Raw genomic sequence first — 23,621 nt, 5'->3', positions numbered from 1 at the left:
TCACACATTGGCGCCAGGACCCTCCCCAGGTCAAGATTTATCAACTCTCCCCTATCTGCCTTTGAATCCTAAAACTAGCTGTGCGGCTTTCATCACATTCCAGGCTGGGCTTAGAGAATTGGAAGAGGTTGATAGTGGTCCGCTGCCCAGGGAGATGCAGAGCATGGTTGGGACCTCTGAGCTCTGCTGCTATTTCTCTCATATCTTTGGGGGAAGCCACCTGCTTTTTCAGAGCCTCAGTTTCCCCACCTGCAGTGTGGATTAGATGGTCTCTAAGTCCTTCCTGGTCTGATGCTCTGTGATTTTAAGACCACCTCATGTGTATACAGAAGGTGTATGCTCTCTCCTGTCCAGTCGTAGGCCAGATTTGGGGGACTGGCCAAGGAGATGCTGGGGATGTGCCTCAGTGACTTGGTCTCTAAGGCAAGACAGGATTCATTTTGCTGCAGACCCATGAGTTGGGGGTGGAAAGCTTTTTGTACAATGGCGATCTGTCAGATTCTCGGAATTCCTTTTTTTGTTATGTTTTGTTTTTTTTTGTTCCATTGACTTAACATGTTGCTTTTCACATTTGAGGATCAATGAAGTTGGAAAATCTCAGAGGCATTACTAGCTCGTGGAAAGGCACTCCACTCAGATGGACTGCTGGCCTTTGTCATGTGTGATCTGGAAGGTAGAGGCCGTGTTCAGGGCAGGTCAAGGTGGCTTCGAAGCTGTCCTGAAGTTTGGGCTGGGGGATCATGCACTGTTGCCCACAGGGCAGGAGGAACTCAGCCGCCCTGGTGATGGGCAGGTGGAGTATTCTCGCCATGAAGCCTCTGTGTCCCATAGCCCTGGCTGGCAGAGAGCAGAGGGGTATGTTCAGACCCAGCTCATGTCTGTCTGGTCTCTGGGAGCATGAGTGTGAGGGTCAGGCTTCACAGAATTTCATTCTTGTGCCCACCAATGTCCTGCTTTCCTCCAACAGTCCAGGGAAACAGCTGGTGCTCAAGAACACTTCCCATTTCAAGGTATATTCTGGCATCCCATTTGATCATTAGAGAACCAGTCAGCCTGGCCTTTCCCCCCTGTGCTCCCTCCATCCCAGTTTGCCTTTACTGAGTTAGGCTTCTTTGTTTGTTTGTTTTTAAGATTTTATTTATTTATTCATGAGAGACACACACAGAAAGAGAAGCAGAGACATAGAGGGAGAAGTGGGCTCCCTGTGGGGAGGCTGATGCGGGACTTGATACCAGGACCCTGGGATCACACCCTGAGCCGAAGGCAGACACTGAACCACTGAGCCACCCAGGTGTCCCCTGAGTTAGGTTTTTAACACTCTGCTCCTGACTGTCACTGAGGGTTAAGATGGCAGTGACTATGTGGATACACATTTCTATGTCTTTCATAAAATGGCTGTCAAAGACTTTGCTGATTATGATTTTGACATCCCTGTAATACTGTCGAAGTTCATTTCACAAATTAAAACAAATATTTAATCGAAGTATAGTTGACATATATTAGTTTCAAGTGTATAACATATCTAACAATTACATACATTACAAATGCTCACCGCAGTATGTGTAGACACTGTCTGTACCATACGATGTTACTACAGTATTATTGACTATATTCCCTACTCTGTACTTTTATTCTTATAGCTTATTTATTTTGTAACTGGAAGGTCGTACCTCATACTCCCCTTCACCTGTTTTTCCCATTCCTCCCCATTCCCCTTCCCTCTGGCAGTCACTCATTCGTTTTCTGTATTTATGAGTCTGCTCATAAATTTTTTTAAATTTTTAAAAATTAATTAATTAATTTATTTATGATAGTCACACAGAGAGGGAGAGAGAGAGGCAGAGACATAGGCAGAGGGAGAAGCAAAGCAGGCTCCATGCACCGGGAGCCCGACGTGGGATTCGATTCCGGGTCTCCAGGATCGCGCCCTGGGCCAAAGGCAGGCGCTAAACCGCTGCGCCACCCAGGGTTCCCTATGAGTCTGTTTCTTACTGTTACTGTTTTGTTCATTTGTTTTATAGATTCCACATATAAGTGAAATCATATAGTATTTGTCTTTCTCTGCCTTATTTCACGTAGCATAACGCCCTCTAGGTTCATCTGTGTTGTTTGTTGCAAATGGCAAAATTTCCTTCTTTGGGGCTGAGTAATATTCTGGTATGTATACTATTCCTTCGTCGTCCATTCATCTCTCAGTGGACACTTAGGTTGCTTCCATATGTTGGCTGTTGTAAATAATGCTGAAATAAATGTAGAGGGGCATGTATCTTTTTGAATTCGTGTTTTTGTATTCTTTGGGTAAATACCCATTAGTGGAATTATGGATCATAGGGTTGTTCTATCTTTACTTTTTTGTGTTATCTTTACTTTTTTTGAGGAGCCTCCACAGTTTTCCACAGTGGCTGCACCAGTTTGCATTCCCACCAACAGTGCAGGAGGGTTCCTTTTTCTCCATATCCTCACCAACACTTGCTTTCTTGTCTTTTTTGATACTAGCCATTCTACTGGTATGGGGACATGTCATAAACATTTTTTATTGCAACAGAGATACTGAGGTGAATGAGAAAGGATCTTTCCTCTTAGTGAGCTCGTAGGAGAGAGAAACAGTGTAGGAAGCAAGTGCAAGGCTGAGTCACGAGACACATGTGAACCTGGTCCAGAGTGAGGGGGTGTGGAGTGCAAGTGTCAGTTGGTAGAGTATGAGTTGTCAGGAAATAGTTACTAGAGGAGGAAACACTTGAGATAAGTCTATAAAAAGGAGTGTTGACTCACTCAGACAGTGCAAATACATCAGTAGGAAATTCATGAGACTCGAAGTCAGACCCTTTGGGTCCATGTTCTACTCCTGACCTCTCTAAGTTTCTGATTTAATCTTCATAATGACTATGCTTTGATCTCTGTCTTCGGTCTCACATTATGATAATGGAGATTATGTACGTTATGATAATGTGCATAAGCTGAATTATGTAAATAATACTAATTTTCACCCAAGGATCCCTGAGATAAATTTCTTTTTTAAAAATTAGTTTGATTGAAATACAGTGTACATACAGTAAAATTCACCCATGGAATTTGATGAGGTTTTGGTTTTTTTTTTTTTAAAGATTTTATTTGTTTAAGAGAGAGCTTGAGTTGGAGAGGGGCATGAGGAGGCAGAGGGAGAGGGACAAGTAAGCTCCATGCTGAGCGTGGAAACTGATGCAGGGCTCTTCTCACAACCCTGAGGCTACAGGCTACCCTGCGCTGAAACCAAGAGTCCGATGCCTACCTGACTGGGCCATTCAGGTGCCCCTTGATGCATAGTCACAGAACTACCAACACCATGAAAATACAGAGAATACTGTCAGTCTAGAAAGTCCCATCATACGCATTTGAAGTCATTAATCACCCTTCTCCCTAACCATTGATCTGCTTCCTATCAGCGTAGTTTTCATTTTCTAGAATGCGATATAAGAGAAATAATAACTTATTTAGTCTCTTGTGCCTGTTCTCTTTCACTTAGCATAATGATTTTTCACTGCTGAATAGTATGCCATTGTATGGATGCATCACAGTTTCTCCAGTCACCAGTTGTTGGACATTTGGGGTGTTTTCAGTTTTTTGACACTATAAAAAGTGCTTGGAACACTGGTGGACAGGTTTCTGTGTGGACAGAAGCTTTTGTTTCTTTTGGTAAATACCAATGAATTGCTGAGTCCTGTGGTAAGTCTACACTTATGAGGAGTGGCCCATCTGTTTTTACAAAGTGATATATACATACACGGATGTATACTCCTCCTAGCAGTATATGAGAATTCTAGTCGCTCCACATCCTCACTGCAGTTGGTCTTATCTCTTTAATTTCACTGATTCTAATGTATATGCAGTTTTGCATGTTGACTGTTGACTGATGATGTTGGCTGTCTTTTCATGCGCTTACTTGCTAGTCATATATCTTGTTTGGTGAAATGTTTATTCAAATCTTCTCATTTATTAAGAACGAGTCATCTGCTTTCTTAGGGAGTTATAGAAAAATCTTAATATATTCTGGATGCAAATCCTTTAACAAGTATGTTTTTGACTATTTTTTCATTTTCTTAATGTCTTTCAAGGAGCAAAAGTTTTTAATAATCCTTTTGGTTAGGTAAAAATCATATTGCTGTATAATTTTGTTTTTCTTTTATGAGTGAGCTTAAGTATCTTTCATGTGTTTAAAATTCATTATCATGTTCTAAGTGTCCTTTGCCCAATTTACTGTTAGTTTTGTTTTGGCCTTTTTCTTAGAGCTCTTTTTTTTATAAGGGAGGTTAACGCTTTGTGAAAATATTTTTTCTGAGTTTGTATTTGTTATAACATATTCCCTGCATCTGTTTTAATTTTTGTGTAGTCAAGTGTATCAATTGTTTATAGCTTTGAGATGGTTATAAAAGGCCTGTATCATTACGGAGCCATAAAGAAGCTTTGGCTGCATGGATATAATCTATGTATCACTTAACTTGACTATATGCATTTGTCTTTGGCTTCTGAGTGAGTAGCTGACTTATTTGAACCTTTTTGCTCAGATTAAGTAAAGACTCAGCTGTGAGAAATCATAGGGGCTCAGTGTTGTTAACAGTGAAAACTGAATACCTAACCAGGAAAAGGCAATTTCTCTGTTTTTACAGAGTCCACAGTTTAGGAACATGAGGGATATTTACGAGGCCATAAAGGAGGTACTCTGGTACATTTTATAGCTGGGAACAAATCCAGGTCCCCCCATTAGCTGTGTGACCCTGGGCAAGTCATTTGGCCTCTGTGCATCTGATTCTCCACTTCAGATTCCCACTTGGCTGGGCTGTGAGAATTAATGGAGACGTGACTCTGAAAGAAGTCAGCAGTGGTACGTACCCGCTCAGGTTGCAATTTCTCATCATTAGCTGTATCTGCTCTGGCTTCCTGATCCTTGGGAAGTAATCCTCTCAGAAACTCCCTTTTTTATTATACTCAGGATCATCTCAGCCAGCTTGGGATGCCATAACAAAACACCACAGATTTGGTAACTTACACAACAGGGATTTATTTCTCACGGTTTCTGGAGACTGGAACTCCAATGTCAAGGTGCCAACAGGAGCAGTATCTGAGGAGAGATCTCTCCTTGGGTTATAACTAGTAGCTCGCCTGGCCCTTTCTCAGGATATGCAGGTAGAGAGAGCAAAAGAAATGTCTTCTTCTTCTTAGAAGGGCACAGATCACATCATGAAGGCCCCATCCTTAAGACCTCATTTAATCCTAATTACCTCCCAAAGGCCTCATCCTTTGGCCCCAAAACCATTGTTTTGGGGTTAGGAGCCCAACAAAGGCATTTTAGGGGAACACAAACAGTCCATAGCAGGGACTCAATGTCTCCAGCAAGCTGATGACTACTACATCTCTGTGACATTATGTGGGGAGCAGGGAGCCAGGTGGGCTTGAATGGGGAAATTCCAGAGGACTTCTAGGATATTGCAAGCTGTTTTTGGTAGAGGGAGTTGGCAGGCCTGTGCTAGCCTAGGTCCTTCCTGGGTTCTTCTGCAGGGTTTACTTGTTTTGGAGGCAGATCAGTGCAGCAATAGTGAGCAAAGCCTCCTGGATCTGGGTGAGGCCTTGAGATGGCCACAGTCTCTGTTCTCCCAGGCTTTGGGAAGGCAGTTGTTCCTTCAGATCTGATCCTGAAAGCAGAGGATGGTTTGTAGAAAGAATCCACAGACAGAAAAGCCTAGGTTTTGCATATTGGCTTCTCTACATTTAAATATAGCATTTACTCTGTGCCAGTGTTAGTTTGCAATCCCCTTGGAAGATTCCCGGGTATAATCTGAAACCATCCCCCATAAGCAGAGGGCAGGGAGACACCAAAGAGAGACAGCCTGCTCCAGATTGGTAGGTGGCAGGTGTGATAAGCATGGGAACTTAACTTTAAGGCTTGTCTTGGGCGTCTGCAAGACGAGTAATTTCTGCCTGCCAGAATTTTGAAAGTTTATATAGAGGTTAAAGTGGGTTCAGTCACATAACTAGTCCAGCCTCAACACCATATTTCTGTCTCAAGGCTGTATCCTTAGAGCACCTTCTAGGAGTAGGAGGGTGGGCAAGTGGAACTCACATTCCAAGGACAGAGGAGGGATGGGGAGCCTTCAATTGCTCAGGTTCAGTTTGGAGGTCAACTGATGGTCAGTGTGTGTGTGTGTGTGTGTGTGTGTGTGTGTGTTTAAAGATTATTTATTTTAGAGAGTTAAGAGGAGGGGGAGAGAGAGAATTTCAAAAAGACTCCTCGCTGGGTGTAGAGCCTGACACGGGTCTCGATCTACGACCCTGAGATCATGAGCTGAGCTGAAACCAAGAATTGGAGCCACCAAGTGCCCCCAGTCATTGTTTTTTGTTAATTTTTTCAACATTTCCCTCTCATGATCAGCTTTTACAATCTTATGTGCCCTCTGTTCCATAGTTTGCCATGAGTGGTCAAGCAAGGGGTTTCTGTAGCATGGAGGTGGCTTGTTTGGCAGCTCTTGGGCTGCATTGGACGCAGATGCCACAGCAACCATGCAGACATGTGCAAGAGAAAAAAGAAGTTAATAATTCTCATAATCAGTGATAACTTTTTCCACCAAGAGCCTCATGATCCAAATGATTTATTAAGTCCCCTAGGCTGGGAGTCAGATCACTGAGGGTATTCATTTGTGCCCTCACGTGATTTAATAAAGACAACACATTAGCAGACTCATCAGATATGAATATAAAACCTTTTGTTTGGTTAATGGTGCAATAGTAATGTCCGAGGCCATCTGATTTTGGAGGACAGGTTTCTCATTACAGATATTTTAGTAAGGACAGGCCTTTTGGTTATCATTTAAGGCTTTCTGGGTGGCTATAACATATTCCAGGCCAACAGAAGGAACAAAGATGGCAGTCAAATGATTGTACCAGGGGGAAACAAAAATTGCCCATCTAGTTTTGAGGATAGCGAGGTTGGCAACTTTAGAAACTTGACCTGGTTGGGGCACCTGGATGGCACAGTTGGTTAACATCCGACTCTTGGTTTTGGCTCGTGTCTTGATCTCAGGATTATGACATCGAGCCTCTTATGAGGCTCCACGCTCAGTGTGGAGTCTGCTTGTGATTCTCTCTTCCTCTCTCTCTGCCCCTACCCCCTGCTCGTGCATGTGTGTTCTCTCTCTCTATCTAACATAAATAAATCTATTAAAAAAAAAGAAAGAAACTTGACTTGGTTGTACATATTATATGTGTTGGTTGGGGAAGGCAACGCTGTCAGGTCTGTGGAGATGGATGATCTGGGAGACGGGTTTGGCAGACCAGGATCCCCAGTGTTTTCCCTCTTTCAGTGGTGCGTATTCCATCCAAGGTAGTGCATTTCAGCAGGTCCGATGTGCATCAGGGTAATGGGGTTCCAGTAGAGATCAATTCCCCCTCATTGAGGGGTTTGAAGTGATTTAGCCATCTTGGCAGGACATTGCATTGCAAATTTTAGTAGTTAATTCCTTTCCCTGGTGTGATAGGGCTTGGTGGTCTCAGCAGCACAGCATGTTGATCCACAATGAGAGTCAGGGCGGTGGCTGTTTAATGAAGCTTCTGTAGGTTTATGATCTTGGGGCCCTCGGCAGGGGTCCCTGGTCTGGCATACGGGGTCACAGACCCTTCTGGTTGATCATTTAAATGTATTAAAACCTGGAACAGTTCTTCAGTCCACCCAGTCAAGGTGGGTTTTACTTGTTAGTAATTTAATATGCTGCTTTAATATTCTATTTTTTCATTTCTACCAACCCTGCTACTTTTAGGTTATAGGAAAGATGGAACCTGCATTCTATGTCATGTTCTTTTGCCTGTCTTGCACATCATGACCTTTGAAATGTGACCCTTGATCACTGTATATTCGGCAAGGGTATCCATACATGGCACTCGGCTTTTTAAATCCCCTAATGGGGGCAGCTTGGTTTGCACAGGAACATGGGAAAGCTTAGGGTAGGTCCACACAAACCAGAGAATATTTAGAACCCTCACTCAGAGGGTGGGGGCCAGTATAATCAATTTGCCACCCTCACCATTTGGGAGCTCTGGTAGCTGGCCTTGGACTCCTTTGGTGGCTGCCTTGAATGTTTTAGAATACATATGACATAATACATAATGACTGTTAGATCGCTAATCATCAAGTCACTCTATTTCAAGTGCAGTTTGGCATCCTTGGCAATGTGCCAACTCAGGTTGGCATTATGGTGGCCACCTTCTATATATCCGATCTTCTGTATCTATTAAATGGTCAGTTGCTGGGTCTTATTCTGAGGTAAGGTATCAATTCTCTCCCTACCCCCCGCCCCCCCCCCCCCCCGCCCCACCAGGGCACGAGCTTCTTGATTGCCAGGGATATCCAATGCTTTACTAGCAAGTGCTGCCTCACGCTCTCACAGGTAGACCCAAAAGTCCCTCCAGACATTATGACCCCACTTGTGAGTCATCCATCCCTTAGCTTCTCATTTTCTAAGCCATAGGGTTAATTTCTTGAGGATAGCCCAACTGCTGATGCCAGCAGTTAAGAGCTAGGGTTCATGAACAGCTCTTAGCAGCCTACTTGTTGCTGTGGTTCATTCCTTCCTGGAACAATGCTATGCACAGTGCTAGGATCTGTTGCTTTGTGGGCCTATCAGGTTTTGTCCCCTTCCCGAGCTGGGACCAAAATCCTAGGGGCACTCTCCTTTGTGTTTCTGTTTTCGGGAGTCGTAGACACATGTGACTCAAATCATAGCTCTGTTTGGGAGATGCCCAGAGCTTTAATCTGCTTCATTAATATTCTTGCCTTCTCAAAGGTGGCTTGCTGCTCTAATCCCCAGTCCCATATGTGCCCTTTCCTTCCCAGGTGGCATAAGAGAAAGGGACGTTGTGCCAGGTGGGGAATATAAGTCCCCTAAGAATCCAAATCCCTACCAAGGCTTCCATCTTTTTTATACTCTTAAGGGATAAATAGGCTTACATCTTATCAATCATAGCTTCCAGGACAATGAGCATCTTACCTGACCAAACAACTCTCTAAACCTTTTCCAACACTTTGGCCTTGAATTTTCTGTGGGTTCACTGCCCATTTTTCCCCTTGCAGATATTCCAGCAAAGCCTGTACAGTGTCCTGCAGCAAAGGCAGTCTTCACATGCTAACATTGATGTCATGTGCCCATTTTACTGATGTGGACAAGGAAGACAGAGAGACAGGTCCAGGACATATTGTGGGGCTATGCAGGTGACCTTGAGGGATACTTGAAATGTTCATTATTGTCCTTTCCACATGAAGGCAAATTGACCTTAGTTATCAGAAACCTTTACTAGTCAAAATCTGTTCTGTGAATCTCCTTGATGATGAAGCACTTTTACAGGAACACTTTTTGCCAAAGCATCAGAATAAAACAGAAACTGTAAATGACAAAAAACTTAAAAATGGCCATGGCTAAAGATTTGAAGAGAGTTTGTTATAGTGTAATTGACTAGAGAATTTGGTTATTTCTGTGTGATATACATTTTAAAATGATGACTGATAACATTTTAGTCAGACATACTAGGTTTTTAGGAATTTCAGACAAGTATGCCCTAAAGAAAGTTTAGCATCATTCGTATTTGACAATGCTTCCCATGAAATTTAACATATCAGATAAGCCTAATTAGTTAAACATCTTCTTTTCATAAGGAGAGAGAACACATTTTTTGAGATATTGTGGGTCTCTCTGGAAAATCCCAAAGTTAGTTCATTGTTAAGACTTGATTGAGAACTTGATTTTTGGGAAGCTTCTCAAAAATATACAATGTTTAAAAACACTTGATTAAATAGGATCACAGGTCACTGTGAAACAATCCATTTAACCAAAGTGATTAATTAAAGACTTTGAAGGCAAATAAGAAAGTTACATAGTTGTGAAAAACACCTCTTTTAATAGAAACTCAGTTTTGTTGAGTAATCAAAGACCTGATAAAGATAACATGAGGCACAGGAAACTATTTTGACAAAACAGAATCTTCATTTTCTGGGCAGGTTACTTAAAAGGTAAAGAAAAACCTTTCATAATCTCATCAAAAGACCAATAGTCCAAGAAAACTTTGTCCTTTTAGCAGATGAAAGAAAACTATGTTTTAGTTTTACATAAGAACATGTTTGATAATAAAGCTTTTTTTTCCTTAAGCCAATTAAATAGGGCTCTTGTACAGAGTAACTTTGGCAGTGCCCTCTGGAGGTATAAAAACATCACATACATGACATAGATCCATAGATCTGTAGACGTATGTAAACATACAGGCACAAATAGAGGCCCCATACCTTGATTCCAAAACTTGAGTCCTCATCAAACCTACATAGATGGTAGGTTTTATAAGCAAGTGATCTTACATGTGAGGCTTAGCTTGGTTGGCCACAACATGACTAGATTTCCACAATCCTGTCCACCAAATCTTGAAAGTTTATATAGAGGTTTTACCTGGGTTCAGTCACATACCCAGGCTAGAAAGTCCCAATACCACGTTTCTGTTTCAAGGCTGTATCCTTGGGGCAGCTTCTGGGAGTGGGGAAGCCAAGTGGGACTCACATTCCAAGGACAGACGGGGACGGGGAGTCTCCAGTTGCCAGTCCAGCTTGCAGGTAGGTCAGCCAGCAGTCGTGTCTTCTTGGCGACCTTCTTCAGCAGTCAGGCACTGTTTTAAGCATCCTTCTGAAATAGTATTTCAGGTTCAAGCAGAGAAACCACTCTAGATGGTAGAGAATAGGGCTTTGCTGCAGGGATGAGAGTTTATAGGCTGGTGGGGGCTGCAGAAGCAGCATCTGGCAGACTGTTGTCCCTGAAGTCACTACGGCTGCCTGGAGGGGAGACGGTGGGGTGTAGGGTGAAGCAGAGCAAGGACAACCCGTACTGTGAAGGTGGACCGGAATTGCATTTGACCCTCACCGGAGTAGCCTTGATGATGTGGGTGAAGCCTTGACAAGCCACTGCAGGTCCCCTCATAGTCCTTCTTATATTTCTTTCCATTACACCATGCCTACTTTTCTCTAGATAATAGAAAAAAATTGGGGCTCGCCATTAGCACTCAGTGTGGCTGTTTGGTGGGATAGGTTAGTGCATGGATGATGTGCTTGGGCTCTTTAGCACCAATTGCTATATTTACTGCACATCGTTTGCTTACTTGGGGCTGCTGGTATCACCCTTTCCCCTGTGGAAGAGACAACTGAGATTTCAGCACTCGGGTCTGTTTCCCCAGTAAACACTGGGGTCCAGATTTGAGCAAATGTCCACTGGTGCCTCACTGCCCTTCAGCTAAGCCCCCTCCCCATTCAGCAGTGAGCTCCCTGGGACAGCAGACCCAGGAGAGGACCGCTAAAATCACAGTGGCTCTTCTCAAGATGCATGGGGAAGGGTACCCCAGCTCTTTGGGACTTAGATGGGGTGCACACAGATTTTCACCACTTCTGGGAATTTAGGGATGAAGGCATTACCAGCAGAGAGATGGAATGGAATGAGAAAGCGGGGTGAGCAAAGCAAGAATTCAGCCTCTGAATTTGGAGTCCCAAGTGCTTGACTGTGTCTGTCCCCCAGCTTAGGCTTTCTGAATCCTGTCAGCAACTGGGTGTATGTCGACCCATTGCATTATATCCTTTGGGTGCCGACACCCATGATTAGCCAGAGTTCCTGCACAGCGGGAGTTGTGATTTGGAGCTCCTTGGCCCCCCGCCCCCCTACCCCTCGTGGGCTCTGCTTTGTGGCCTCATGCACAGCAGGGACTTGGGATCTGCCCTAAGATGCTAGGTTTGGCATCATCCCTGTTGATAATTTGAGTAGGTGAAATAGTAATCATAATATTCGCTGAGGTAATTATTTTAAAGAACTTTAAAATTAGAAATAATTTTAGATTTATAAAAGAGTCACAAAGACGTTACACAGAGTTCCAATACATCCTTCATCCAGCCTTCCCTGACATCTCATGGAGATAACCGGGGTGTGTTTGCCCAAACTCCGAGATTACTAGGTATTAAAGCTCCAGGCTCTATTCCAATTTTCCCAGCTTTCCCACTGAATATCTTTTTTCTCTTCCAGGATCCAGTCCAGAACACCATGTTGCATTTAGTCCTCTGTCTCCATAGTCTCCAACCTGTGACAGTTTCTTGCTTGTTCCTTGCCTTTTGTGACCTTGACACGCGTGAAGAGTAGTGCTCAGGGCAGACGTTTTGTACACTGTCCGTCAATGTGGGTTTGTTCAGTGTTTTTTCAAGATTCAGCTGTGGTTATGGATTTTTTGAGTAGAACACCAAGACCTGTTCTTTTCGTAAGGTCACATCTTATCAGGAAGCGCATGATACCGTCATCACTTATTAATGGTCTTGCTAATCTTGATCACTTGTCTAAGATCACTCACCAGACCACTCCACTCAAAAGTCACTCTTTTCCCCTTTTCCACCCTCATTTGTTAGATACTAGCCCAGAGTGAAGGAATTAAGCCGCACCTCATGGAAGAAGGATTAGCAGAGGATCTGGGGACATATGTTAAAACCACCATTGATCAGTATTCTAGGGGAGATGCTTTGATGCCTTGCAGATATCTTGTTTCCAGGGAGGTGATTTTTCAAATGATTTTGTTCAGTTTTGAAGCCAGGAAAACAGGCCATGTCTTCCTTCTTCCCATCTTTCTGGCACTAGGCTAGTGGATTTGGGTAATAAGATGCTTAAGGAATCAGTTCTTTTGTATCTTGATGCTTTATCAGATTTCTGCTGGAAGTTGCGTTTTAATATTGGAGAGAATCTGGAGGCTGTGTCTCATGGGAGTGATGCACGGGAGCGCTAAGCTGAGGAGGATGGTGGGCCCTAATGTCATAACATAGCGGTGCTGGCTTTTGCATGTGTGACTCACTCATTTGCTTGCAAAGTTAAGGTAGAAACTTATAGGAAGTGCTAAGATAACGTCAATAGCAGACTATATTTTTAGATGCCTTTTCCCCACCTTGAAGGCTATATTTGAACATCTAATAGCCTTGTGTTAGTTTAAGGAAAAAACATGGTTTTAAGTAGCTTTAGCCATAATTGACTGTGCGGCCGATTCACTGGGCTCTGTGTTGAAGTGCTCGCAGTCACGTGGTGTACTTACATGTTCCCATATTCTCCAGCTGCTTTTTGAATGATTTATGAAAAACTACACATAGCATGCCCCGTTTATAGCATTCTGACCAATTACGTTATTGATCAGCGATTGCCAAATATTTTGGCAGAGGAGTGTCAAGGGGAATCTCCAAAAAGAAAAAGAAATAGTTTCCAAGGGAATGTGAATCTGGATTATCTGGTTTTGATCATCTTGTCCAATTCCTGGTGACACAGGTAACTGCCCTATGAGAACAAGCAAGATCTCCCACCTGGTGGCAGCATACCCAACTGATTATTTGTTCCGGGAACAAAGGTGATCTTGAAGGCAAGTGGTTTGCAGATCATCTATTCAAGCAGGAGGTGAACTGTTGAAATCTGGAACTTTCTCTCCTAGGATGATTTCCTGTTCAGCGTCTCCATTTTAAGCGGGATCCTTTGCAGCATCCTGGCTGTGTTGAAGTTTATGCTGGGGAAGGTTCTGACCAGCAGAGCACTCATAACAGACGGTGAGTTAAGGCCAATGTGCCTGATCCCCAGTGGCTGAGCTCACGGTGAGGGAGGATGCTTCTCAGGGCCTTGTCCTGCAGAAAAGCTCAACAATTTGGGATCTGTTCCTCACTGTCCTCCCCCTCCCCAGGCTGTTTAGTGATCCTCAGGGTTCCCATGTCAGGACAGATGTCTTGCACCCCGGGAAGATAATAAATTTCACGAATCACTTGCACTCTGACCTCTTAACAGGGGGGATCGGGGTTCCCCAGCCTGTGGTGTCTGTTAACAGTACAGAGTCCCGAGCCTGACCCCTGAAGATTCAGATTCTGGGAGTTTGAGGTGGGGCCCAGGAAGCCCTGATTATACCAGCACCCCCATCCATGCCAGGCATACGGAGATTTGATGCTGCCTCCATGGCCAATCTGAGGGGCCAGGACACAGTGTCACAGGGTCCAGGGAAGATGGGCCTTGTAGTGTCTAGCACTCCTGCGGGACCTTTTGGGTACCAGCTCTCTGGTCTTTCTCAAGTGCCACTTCCAGCAGGGCCTGCTATTTGCTTTTGCCCCTGCAGGATGGCCCCTTCCTCCCTGTGCTGTGGAGGCCATTGGCCCATATGAAACCAAAGCTTTCTAAGCAGTAAATAAGCTGCTCAAAGTAGTAAAAAGATCGGTGACTGGGACTGAGCCTTCCTCTTCCCTGCTCTGCCTTCAAGCAATGCATGGGCCCCTGTGTGGGTGCTGGGTGGCCCAGGCAGCTCCTCGACTCCCAGGGCAGGCTGGGTGAGGGCAGGGTTCGGCCCTCCCTCGTGGGGTCCTGGGTCTGCTGCGGTCAGAGTGGGATGCCGCAGCAGCGCGGGGCCGGCTGGGGTCTACGGAGTGGTAGGTGCCTGGCGCTGTGTTAGGTGCCACGTTAGCTCCCGCTGCACCATCAGAACCACCTCGTTAAGGTTTCTGTCTCGTAAACCTGAATTTATAAGTCCCTTGCTTTTACCCAGAGCCAGATCAAAAGGACGTGTGGCTCCGTCCCCCGAGAAGGCCGCACGCAGGCCTGAGGCCACGGCCCGTGCCAGTCTTGGAGGCCTCTGTCACCCACCGAGACGCCGTGGCCTTCTAGGCAGTTTGCATTAAGCCGAGCCTAGTATAGGGTCCCGTTGGAGCCTGGCCTGTATGGGTGCCCTCGCCTCTCGGGGGGCAGACCCAGAATCTGAGGAGGAGTGTTCATTCCCTGTGATCTCTGTGATCTGGTGTTTTTTAACCCGAGAAAGAAAAGGCCTCCTTTGGACACGGAATCCTCCTTTACGTGGGGTGAAGAGCTCAGGGTCGCTTGGCCGAGAGCTGATGGCTGGCCGGGCATTAGCCGGGTGTCTGGGTGTGGGCTCCCCAGCCACCCTTGAGGTCCTGCAGTGCTGCTCGGAGGGACACTGCTCTGCTGGGGCCCTGCAGGCTGAACAGAGCAGAGGCCTGGCCGGGATGTGGCTTCCCCAGCCGTGCGTCCGCGCCTCCCTCTCCGCGTCTCTTCACCTGGGACCCAAGGGCCAGGGAGGGCAGGCCAGGGGGAGGCTGCACCCATCAGCACAGCTCCCCAGGCTCACCTCTTCCAGTCCTCATTTGGGCCCCTGAGTCAGAAAGTCTGAGCTGGAGAGCATCAGCATGTGTCTAGTCCCTTGACTGCAGGGGGTGCCTCCCCAGAAGCCTGGGTGTGGGCTCAGCAGTCAGGCCCACCCTCTCCCACCACGAGCGGGGCTCGGAATGAGGGTGCCCTGCCTTGCCTGGTGGTCTGTCTTCACATTTGATAGTCGAGGTATTAAGTTTCTATTTAGGCTTCTGTGTCCTTCTAACCTACCATTTTATGTGGCTTATGGAGAAGACCACAAGGAGAAGTAGGTTTTTGTTTTTGTTTTTGTTTATTTTTGTTTTTGTTTTGTTTTTATGAATAACTTCTGACTTTGTAATTTTCACACACAAAACCGGCTACACACAAGCAGTGTTCCCATTACAATCTTGAACCAGAGAGGGGTCATGACAAAGGGAAGTGGATGGTTTGAGTGGAAACTGTCCCACCCACAGGTGGAAAGTGGGGTTGGGGAGCCATCCTGGGGATCATAGCGGGAGAGAGTCTGGGGTGTCAGAGTGGCACAAGGGGTGAGGGGCTTGGGCAGACCCTGCAGGACATTGGGTCCACGGTGGGATTCTGGATGTTTTGTTAAACATTTAATACATAAGGTGACAGGATCGGTGTTTTCTAAAGAGCCCTCTAGCGGTCAAGGTGGAAGACAGAGCCCAGGGAAGGAGAGCAGGAGGGATATAGAAGTGTGGGGAGCAGAGGGCGCGGTGGGACAGTGTGAGGGCAGAGGGTGGAGGGTGGCAGGGACCTTGGGCAGGGCTCAAGGTCGAAATGTCGCAGGGGTTGATGAGAGAGCCCCTGAAAGGGCAGAGAGCACTGCTGCAAAGAGCAAAGGCAGCCGGTGACCCCTCCCCAAGTCTGTTACCCATGAGGGGCCCTTGCAGGGTGGGCCTTGCTTGCTGGGGGTACCAGCAGGCCACGAGCAGGAACTATAGCCTCCGCCAGATGTGTTCTCTGAGCTCCCAGTTGTACTCATCCCTCGGTGAGCAGATCCACGTGTAACTATCTCTTCTCTCTCTTGGTCCCTGCCTCCAGGACGTGGGGGCAGGATGGGGCTCTGAAGCCAGGCCCGCCTGTAATCTCAGGGGCTTTCTGAGAGGCTGGCTCCGGAGGGCACCCCGTGGTCACCTCCCTGGGACTGCCCCTCTCGTGGTCTGGCCCAGGGCCAGGGGTCAGCCCGAGGGCTCCTCTCCAACAGGGAAGCAAGCTCAGCCAACTGCTTCCCATGCAGGGAAGGAGGGGGACAGGCCTTCTCAGTCACCTGGGGTGGTGGCCCTTCCCACGCTGGGGCTGTGTGTGAACTGGGCCAGGGTAACTCCTCCAGACCCTTTGTCCCCGGGTCCTTACAGCTGAGAAGCAGACCTTCAGGGAAAGGGGGGTGATGGGCCGATTCCAGATGCTCCCGCTCTGTGCCACGCTGTGTGGTTGATCTCGTCCCCATGCGGTGTTGGGGTTTTGAATATTCAGGCAACGTGAGGCTTTTGCTGTCAGCCCCAGGCCCACGTCGGCTTTGGGTTAGCAGGTAGGTTGCTTCTGCACAGCAAGCTCATGGTGCCGTCAGACAGGGGAGGACTCTGGAGAGGTCCTGGGGGAAGTTCTGACGGGGAGCCGGCCGCTGGGCTCCAGAGCCGCCTGTGGCCTGTGTGAGTGGGGAGCAGGAGGGGGGGTTCTGGGTCCACTCTCCGCATTCCCTCAAGTTCTGGAACCCCAAGAGCCTGTGATGGTTTTCAAGCACCTGAAAATTTTTAATCAGAACTTTCTTTCTGGGTAAAATGTGCTTGATTTTACAGCCCCCCCCCCCCCATCCCTAGTCATTATGGTCAGAGCGGTGGAGCCTCTAATCAGGATGGCCTGTGATGTTCCCGCGCGTTCTCACACTGACAATAGCATCTACTCTTTCCGACAGCTCCGGTTTTAACCGGCAGATGGGGACCAGCTGTGAGCCTGGGTGGGCGGGCACAGCACCCAGAAGTGAGTGGCTGATAGGGTTCTGTTTGCCCCTCCGACCCCCTCTGCTGTGGGTTCAGATGGGGGGGGCTTGGGGGCATTGCTGTGAGCGCGGGGTTCATGCGGAAAGGCTGGCTGGGAAGGCTCTAAATTCTGAAGGATGTGGCACAGCAGGTCCAGAAGGGCCCCCTTGGCCCTGGGTGCTCGGCCCATGTTCCTGTGCACGCTTACGAGAGGTCAAGCTGACCTGGGTCAGGCTCTGTCACACGCAAAGGTGAGTAGAGCCCAAGTGGTGAGCTAGCTGCTGGCCGGGCTGGGCTGGGGCTGCACAGAGCCGGGTGACTTGGTGGGGCTGAGTGGACACCTAGTGGCTGCTGGGGGGGACGCTTACCTGCTCTCTGCATCCTCCCTGAGCTCACGGGCTTCCCCGAGGGCTCCAGCCGCACCCCCATAAAGATGAGCAGGGAGCAAATGGTGGCAGTGGCCAGCTCCTTGTCTTCCCCTTGTTTCTACTCACCCTGAAATAAAATTCCCCCAACGTGGAGAAGGCCCAAGATGTACACTAGCCCAGGTGGCCTGTGACAGAGGAATGGACGCTGCCGGTGCTCTTGGTGGCCTTCTGGGAAAAGCTGTGTGCTGCAGAGCCCCCCCCCGCTCCCCAAGAGGACTATCTTGATTCTGTGTGTTAAAAAAGACAGGAAGACTCCAGGGACGGCCAGAATGCCAGCTCCTCAGCCCGGGAGAAGGGCTACCGGGTCCCGATGGATCAGAAGACAGGAGGGAGACCGGCCGCGCCCCTTGGCAGGGCCCGCTGTTCACCTCCTTGGGGAGCTGTGGGCGCAGAGCTGAGGATGGGACTGCGGAGGACAAAGCCATGGGCTGGGCAGAGAGGGAGGAAGTGGCAGCGAGCTCCGTGTGCTGGGGCTGGGACGGACTCAGTGGCACAGAGCGGCCCCTGCAGTGACGAGCGGCTGCAGGTGGCCCAGGATGCTCTCGGTACGTGGGGTTTGGAAGAGTCGGCTACGGGGGCACGTGCAGCGTGGAGACTGCGAGGATGTGGGGTTTCTCCACCGTCCCGAGCTCGGGGAGTGTGCAGAAGCCGCAGCAATCAAGCTCACAGGTGCCGCTGGGGCGAGGGAAGGCCGGGAGGCGACACTAGGGGGGCCGGCCTGTCCTCGCCTCCATGGTTACAGGTGGAGATGTGGACCCGGGCCCTGGAGCTAGTGGAACACGGTTACAGGTGGAGATGTGGGGGGAGCCAAGGCGGCCACTCAGGGCCCCCCCAGCGAGCTCCCAGCCAGGCTGGACAGCCATCAGGGGAGGCCTCAGGCTGAGGGGCGGAGGTGCGCACTGTGGGTGGCCGCAGGGATGGCCCAGCTGCCGGCGCAGGTGCAGGCCACACCTGGAAAAGCCCTCCTAGCTGCTGGCTCCCAGGGAGTCCGGCCTCCCTCTCCCAGGATGTGGCCCCCGATGGGCAGAAGGCGGAGCTGTTTGCCTTTCCCAGGCTCCGCCACCTTTATTCAGGGGAAGCTGGGTTGGAAGCCACCTGGCTTGAACCTCGACAGACCGCAGAAGGGAGTGGGGACGTTGACCCTCCAGGGAGCCGCAGGCTGCACCCTGCAGTTGAGGCCTGAACCTCCCCTGGGCTCTGAACCTGCCCCTCAGAGGTGGTATTTCCAAGGGCCTCGTCACAGACCCCGCCTGGGCTGGGAGGCCTTTTCTCTCGGGTCCCATCAGCCTGGCTCCTGCTCATAGGAGCTCTCGTAGCACAGCTGAGGCCATGTTCTAGGCCCTCCTTCCCTCCATCTATTAATTCATTAATTAATGCGGTAATCACCCGAGCCCCCTGAGACGTGCCAGCCACTGTTCTGGGGCTTGGAATACAGCGAGAGGGACAAAATCCTTGTCCTTAAGCTGGTGCTTCTAGTGGGGGAAGAAAGAGATGTTTGTAAAAAGAAAAATAGTAAAAACACCATGTTAGGAAGTGAGGCTCCCTGGAGACCAACCAACAGCAAGAATGAGAAGGTAGGAGGGTGTGCATGCGTAGGAGGAATCACTTCGGGGCTCTGAGGGTTCAAGCCGGGAAGGAGGCAGCGTGGGAGCCTGGGGAAGGGCTGTGCGAGCTGCGGGGGGTGGGGGGCAGGAGGGGCTGCTCCTGTTAGTCTCGAAGTTTGGATGTTACTCAGACTTGGGCAGCTTTCCTAGGGGAGGTCTTTAGCTGCTGTGTAGGGCGGGCGGGAGATGTGGGCGGGGGGGGGGGGGAAGCAGGGAGGGTTCTCAGGCCGTCGCAGGGGTGCAGTCAAGGGGCAGGTGCGCTGGGGTTGGGTGCTGATCTGGGGAGGGCACAGCTGGTAAGCACTACTTGCCAGACTGGTGAGATTTGGGATTGGTGAGATTTGGGGTGTGAGAGATGTCAAGGGTGGGCTCTTAGATTTTTGGCCTCGGCAGCTGGGTGGATGGTGGCAGCATTTACAGAGAAGTTAGTGAGGGTGAGGTGTTCGGGGGCAGAAATTGAGATTTTTTTTTGCTTTGAATACGTTCAGTTTGAGATGCTTATGAGCGAGTCTGCAGCTCAGCAGAAAGGTCGGGCCGAAGGGCGACTTTGGTGTGGGGAGGGTGGGCGCTCACGCTGGGGGAGGGCGGAGGGGTTCCCACCATTGCACAGGGGGACCCCCGCCTCCAGGGAAGAGAGGAAGGATCTGGGAAGGGGTGGCTGGAGGGGAGAGAGGCCAGCCAGCCATGCGAAGAGGGGCCCAGGTTATGAACCCGGGCAGGTGGCAACATGCCCACTGGTGAGCTCAGGGCTGGGGAGCCGGGCTGCATGGGGGACACAGCTCTTCCGAGAGTTGTGAGGGGCTGCAGAGGTGTGTGTGTGTGTGTGTGGGTGGGGGGTGTGGGTGCCGTGAGGTCCAGGAAGGAGACTGAGGAGGTGGAGGGGCGGCTTCTCCCAGGGCGAAGCTTCAGGAGCAGGAGTCCAGGCACAGGGATGAAGAAGGGGGAGCAGGGGGGCGCTGCCCAAGGGCATGGCATCGCCTGCAGCTGGAGCGCGGGACAACGGTGTGGGTCCCAGGCCCAGGGAGCGTCTGGCCGGTGCGGCGGGTTCTTGGTACCGGTGGAGCCCACAGGAGGCCGCTCCCCGGTCCAAAGAAAGGGGGTGTGCCCCAGCTTCGGCCCCCGTGCTGACCCTGCTCTTTACCTAGACCCTGCTCTCGGGGAGCCCCGGCTCCGCCCCGCGGCCCCGCATCAGCATCCCTTAGCTCCAGCCCGGTTCCGATGGCCTTTTCTGCAGCCTTGTCACAAATTCTAGGCGTGGCGTGTCCCTTCCTGGAGTGGAAACCCTCAGCCGGCCGGCCGGGGCCTGGAGGGGAAGGATCTGACTTCGTAGGGTTGAGGAGATCCCATCCGGCTGTTGAAGTCGCCCAGGGTGTGACTGTCCTGTGTGGACACAGGCCTGTGTCCAGGCCTGGACCCTGCAGATTCAGCGGTGGGGGAAGCCTGGCCTTTGGGTCGCCTCGCTGGTGGCCAAGAAAGTCCTCCTGGCCCTGCCATCAGCCTCTCTCTGCCGTTTCTCCAGGCTTTAACTCCCTCGTGGGTGGCGTGATGGGCTTCTCCATTCTTCTGAGTGCGGAGGTGTTCAAGCATAACGCGGCGGTCTGGTACCTGGACGGCAGCATAGGTGTGCTGATCGGCCTCACCATATTTGCCTACGGGGTCAAGTAAGTTCTCCTTTTGTCTCTGCTTCCCCAGGGGCCAGGAATGCTCAGTTGGCCACTCCTGACAGTCACACCTTGCACCTGGAACCTTTCTGAGCCCGGGTGAGGTCAGGTGACTAGAAAAACCCCCAGCAGGGGCCCGGTATTATTGTGGTGGGCAGTGTTTTACTTTTGTCTGCCTTTTTTTTTTTTTAAGATTTTATTTATTTATTCATGAGAGACACAAAGAGAGGGGCAGAGACATAGGTAGAGGGAGCAATAGGTTCCCTGCGGGGAGCCTGATGCGGGACTCGATCCCAGGACCCCGAGATCATGACCTGAGCCAGAGGCAGATGCTCAGCCCTGGCCATCTAGGTGCCCCAAGGCACTGGGTTTTTAACTGTTAAAGGGCTTCCTGTGTGCCATGAGGACAGCTATAATAAGAGATGGACAATAAGGGTCGGCCAGCATGAGGAGACATTAGAACCCTCAGACGTTGCTGGTGGGATGTACAATGGGACGGCACCTTTGGAAACAGCCGAGTAGCTCCTCAACATGTTAAATGTTGGAGTCCCCACTTGACCCAGCACTGTCACTCCTGGCTACCTGTCTGCTCCGGAGAAATGAAAACACAAATTCACGTACTGACTTGCACATGAATGATCACAGCGAAATTACCGATGGTAGGCAAAACCCAAGTGTCTGTTAACTGATGAATGGATAAACATAGTAGAGCCACAGAGTAGAATATTCCTCAGCCCCTACCAAGAATGAAGCGTTGCTCCACGCTACAACGTGGATGAGCCTCAAAAACAGGTACCAAGTGCAGCCAGGCACAAAGGGCCACCTGTTACATGATTCCACATGGAGGAAATATCCGGAATAACCCCAAAAGTAGATCAGTGGGCCTCAGGGGAAGATGGGGGAATGTCTGCAGGTGGGATTGGGGTTTCTTTTGGGGGTTATGGAAATGTTCTGGAATTAGATGGTGGTTATGGTTTGTACAACCTGTGAATATACTAAAACTCAGGGAGTTGTTCACTCTAAAAGGCTGAGTTTTATGGCACATGAATTGCAGTTTTCAAAGAGCCTCCTGTCTACTTCCCCCAGTGCTCAAGCCCCTGGGCCACAGGGGGTCCATGTTGGGGTGACCTCTGTGCTTCCGTTTTGCAGACTCCTCATCGACATGGTGCCCAGGGTGAGGCAGACCCGCCACTACGAGATGTTTGAGTGACAGTGGCCAGCGGGGCCAGAGCCCGCTGCTCTGTGTCCGCAGAAGACCGTCAGGACGACGAGGTTTCCACACAGGCAGATGGTGCCAATATTTCACTGAACATCCAGTTTCTTTTTTGGAAAGTTTGTGTTCATGGGAACAAGGTCTGCCCGGCAGGTCAGTCTGCGCTGTTCCCCTTTGCTCCACTGCCCCCCGTCAACCATTGTTAGGACAACGCGCACGGGAGCGGGGACAGGTCTCCCCACCTCCAGCAAGAACTGACCTTTTCTATTTTCTGGAGTAAAAAAAAAAAGATTCTTGTGGGTAGGGTAAGATCTCTGCTTGGCAGAAAGTTCCCCTGTGGTGCTCTCAGCCTGAAACGGATAGCAACCGAGCCGACCCACCTCCGCGGGACTCCCCGTGGCCCCCCGGCCACCTCCAGGTCCAGAGTCTCTTATCTCCTGGCAGATTTTAAGGGAAGACCATACCTTTCGCCCCTCACCCCTTTACATACCCAGAACCATCAGTCCACATCACTTTCTAATTTCTACCAAGGTACTTCATTAGTTTCATACTGTTTTACTAATCCTGAATCTAAACAGATTTGTTCAAAAGGAGACCATTCTATTTTTAAAGTACTTAGTGATACTCGTATGAGCTTTGCATGGTTGAACTAAGCACATGACCCTTTCTTGTACATTCAGAACCTGAACATACATGTAAAAACAGGATCCATTTTTGAGAGATGTGAAACTACAGTTTATTTGTAATAAATAATTATATAATCTATCCATATATGCATATATCTATATGCTGTGTTAAGTGGTAATGGTACATTACGGTCTGTTAGAGATGGCTTGCCCCTCCGTAAGGAACAAGATGTTCTCTGTTCATGTAACGTTAGGTGTAGATTCCGTACAAATGTTCCCCCGTCACACAACTTTCTGTACCTCCGGCACTGCTGCCTGTCCAGGTGACAGTGTCTGACCAATAAAGACCTTTACCTGTTTTGTATGGTACGGGGAGGTTATCTTGGAGCGTTGTGGTCACTGTGCCGGGCAGGTTTGCTGTTGCCACGGAAGGGGTCCCTCCCTGGTGCCTGGGGGTGGTGAGTGGGGAGACCCCGAAGGACCGTCCTGATGGGCGCTGCAGGCCCTGTGAGGGGCAGGGGCTGCACATTCATTTGGTGGTGCTTGGGACTGCGGGATGATGCACCCTGGGCCTCGCCTCCCTGCCCCCCTTGCCCTGGCTCCCAGGGGCCTGTCTCTGGCTAGCTGAGGGGAGGTGGTTCATTCTGAGGGGTCACTAACCTTGATTCAATCCGACACCTCCTGCGTGGCTTCCTCCAACAGCATTTTGAGGAGTGTTGCAAGGGATACAGATACGTCACATGGAAGAAAGGGTTGGTTGGTTGACTATATGAGCAGGTCTGGGAAATGCAAGATCACTAACCTTGATTCAATCCGACACCTCCTGCGTGGCTTCCTCCAACAGCATTTTGAGGAGTGTTGCAAGGGATACGGATACGTCACATGGAAGAAAGGGTTGGTTGGTTGA

At 49.3% G+C, this 23,621-nt stretch overlaps 1 protein-coding gene across 1 annotated transcript in view; it reads left to right on the top strand.

Annotated features, from left to right (window-relative positions):
- Window positions 1-23,094, top strand: part of TMEM163 (transmembrane protein 163) — a 224,069-nt gene extending 200,975 nt beyond the window's left edge. The window contains exons 7-9 of the mRNA XM_072757408.1: window positions 13,495-13,606; window positions 20,734-20,875; window positions 22,025-23,094. Coding sequence (XP_072613509.1) covers window positions 13,495-13,606; window positions 20,734-20,875; window positions 22,025-22,085 — 315 coding nt within the window. The 3' untranslated portion in view covers window positions 22,086-23,094. The remainder of the gene's footprint in view (window positions 1-13,494; window positions 13,607-20,733; window positions 20,876-22,024) is intronic.
- The last annotated feature ends 527 nt before the right edge of the window (window positions 23,095-23,621 follow it).

The sequence above is a fragment of the Vulpes vulpes genome, chromosome 5, assembly GCF_048418805.1.
Source record: "Vulpes vulpes isolate BD-2025 chromosome 5, VulVul3, whole genome shotgun sequence".
Classification (NCBI taxonomy): Eukaryota; Metazoa; Chordata; class Mammalia; order Carnivora; family Canidae; genus Vulpes; species Vulpes vulpes.
The sequence above is the reverse complement of the archived record's forward strand: the minus strand, read 5'-3'. Positions and strand labels throughout refer to the sequence as shown.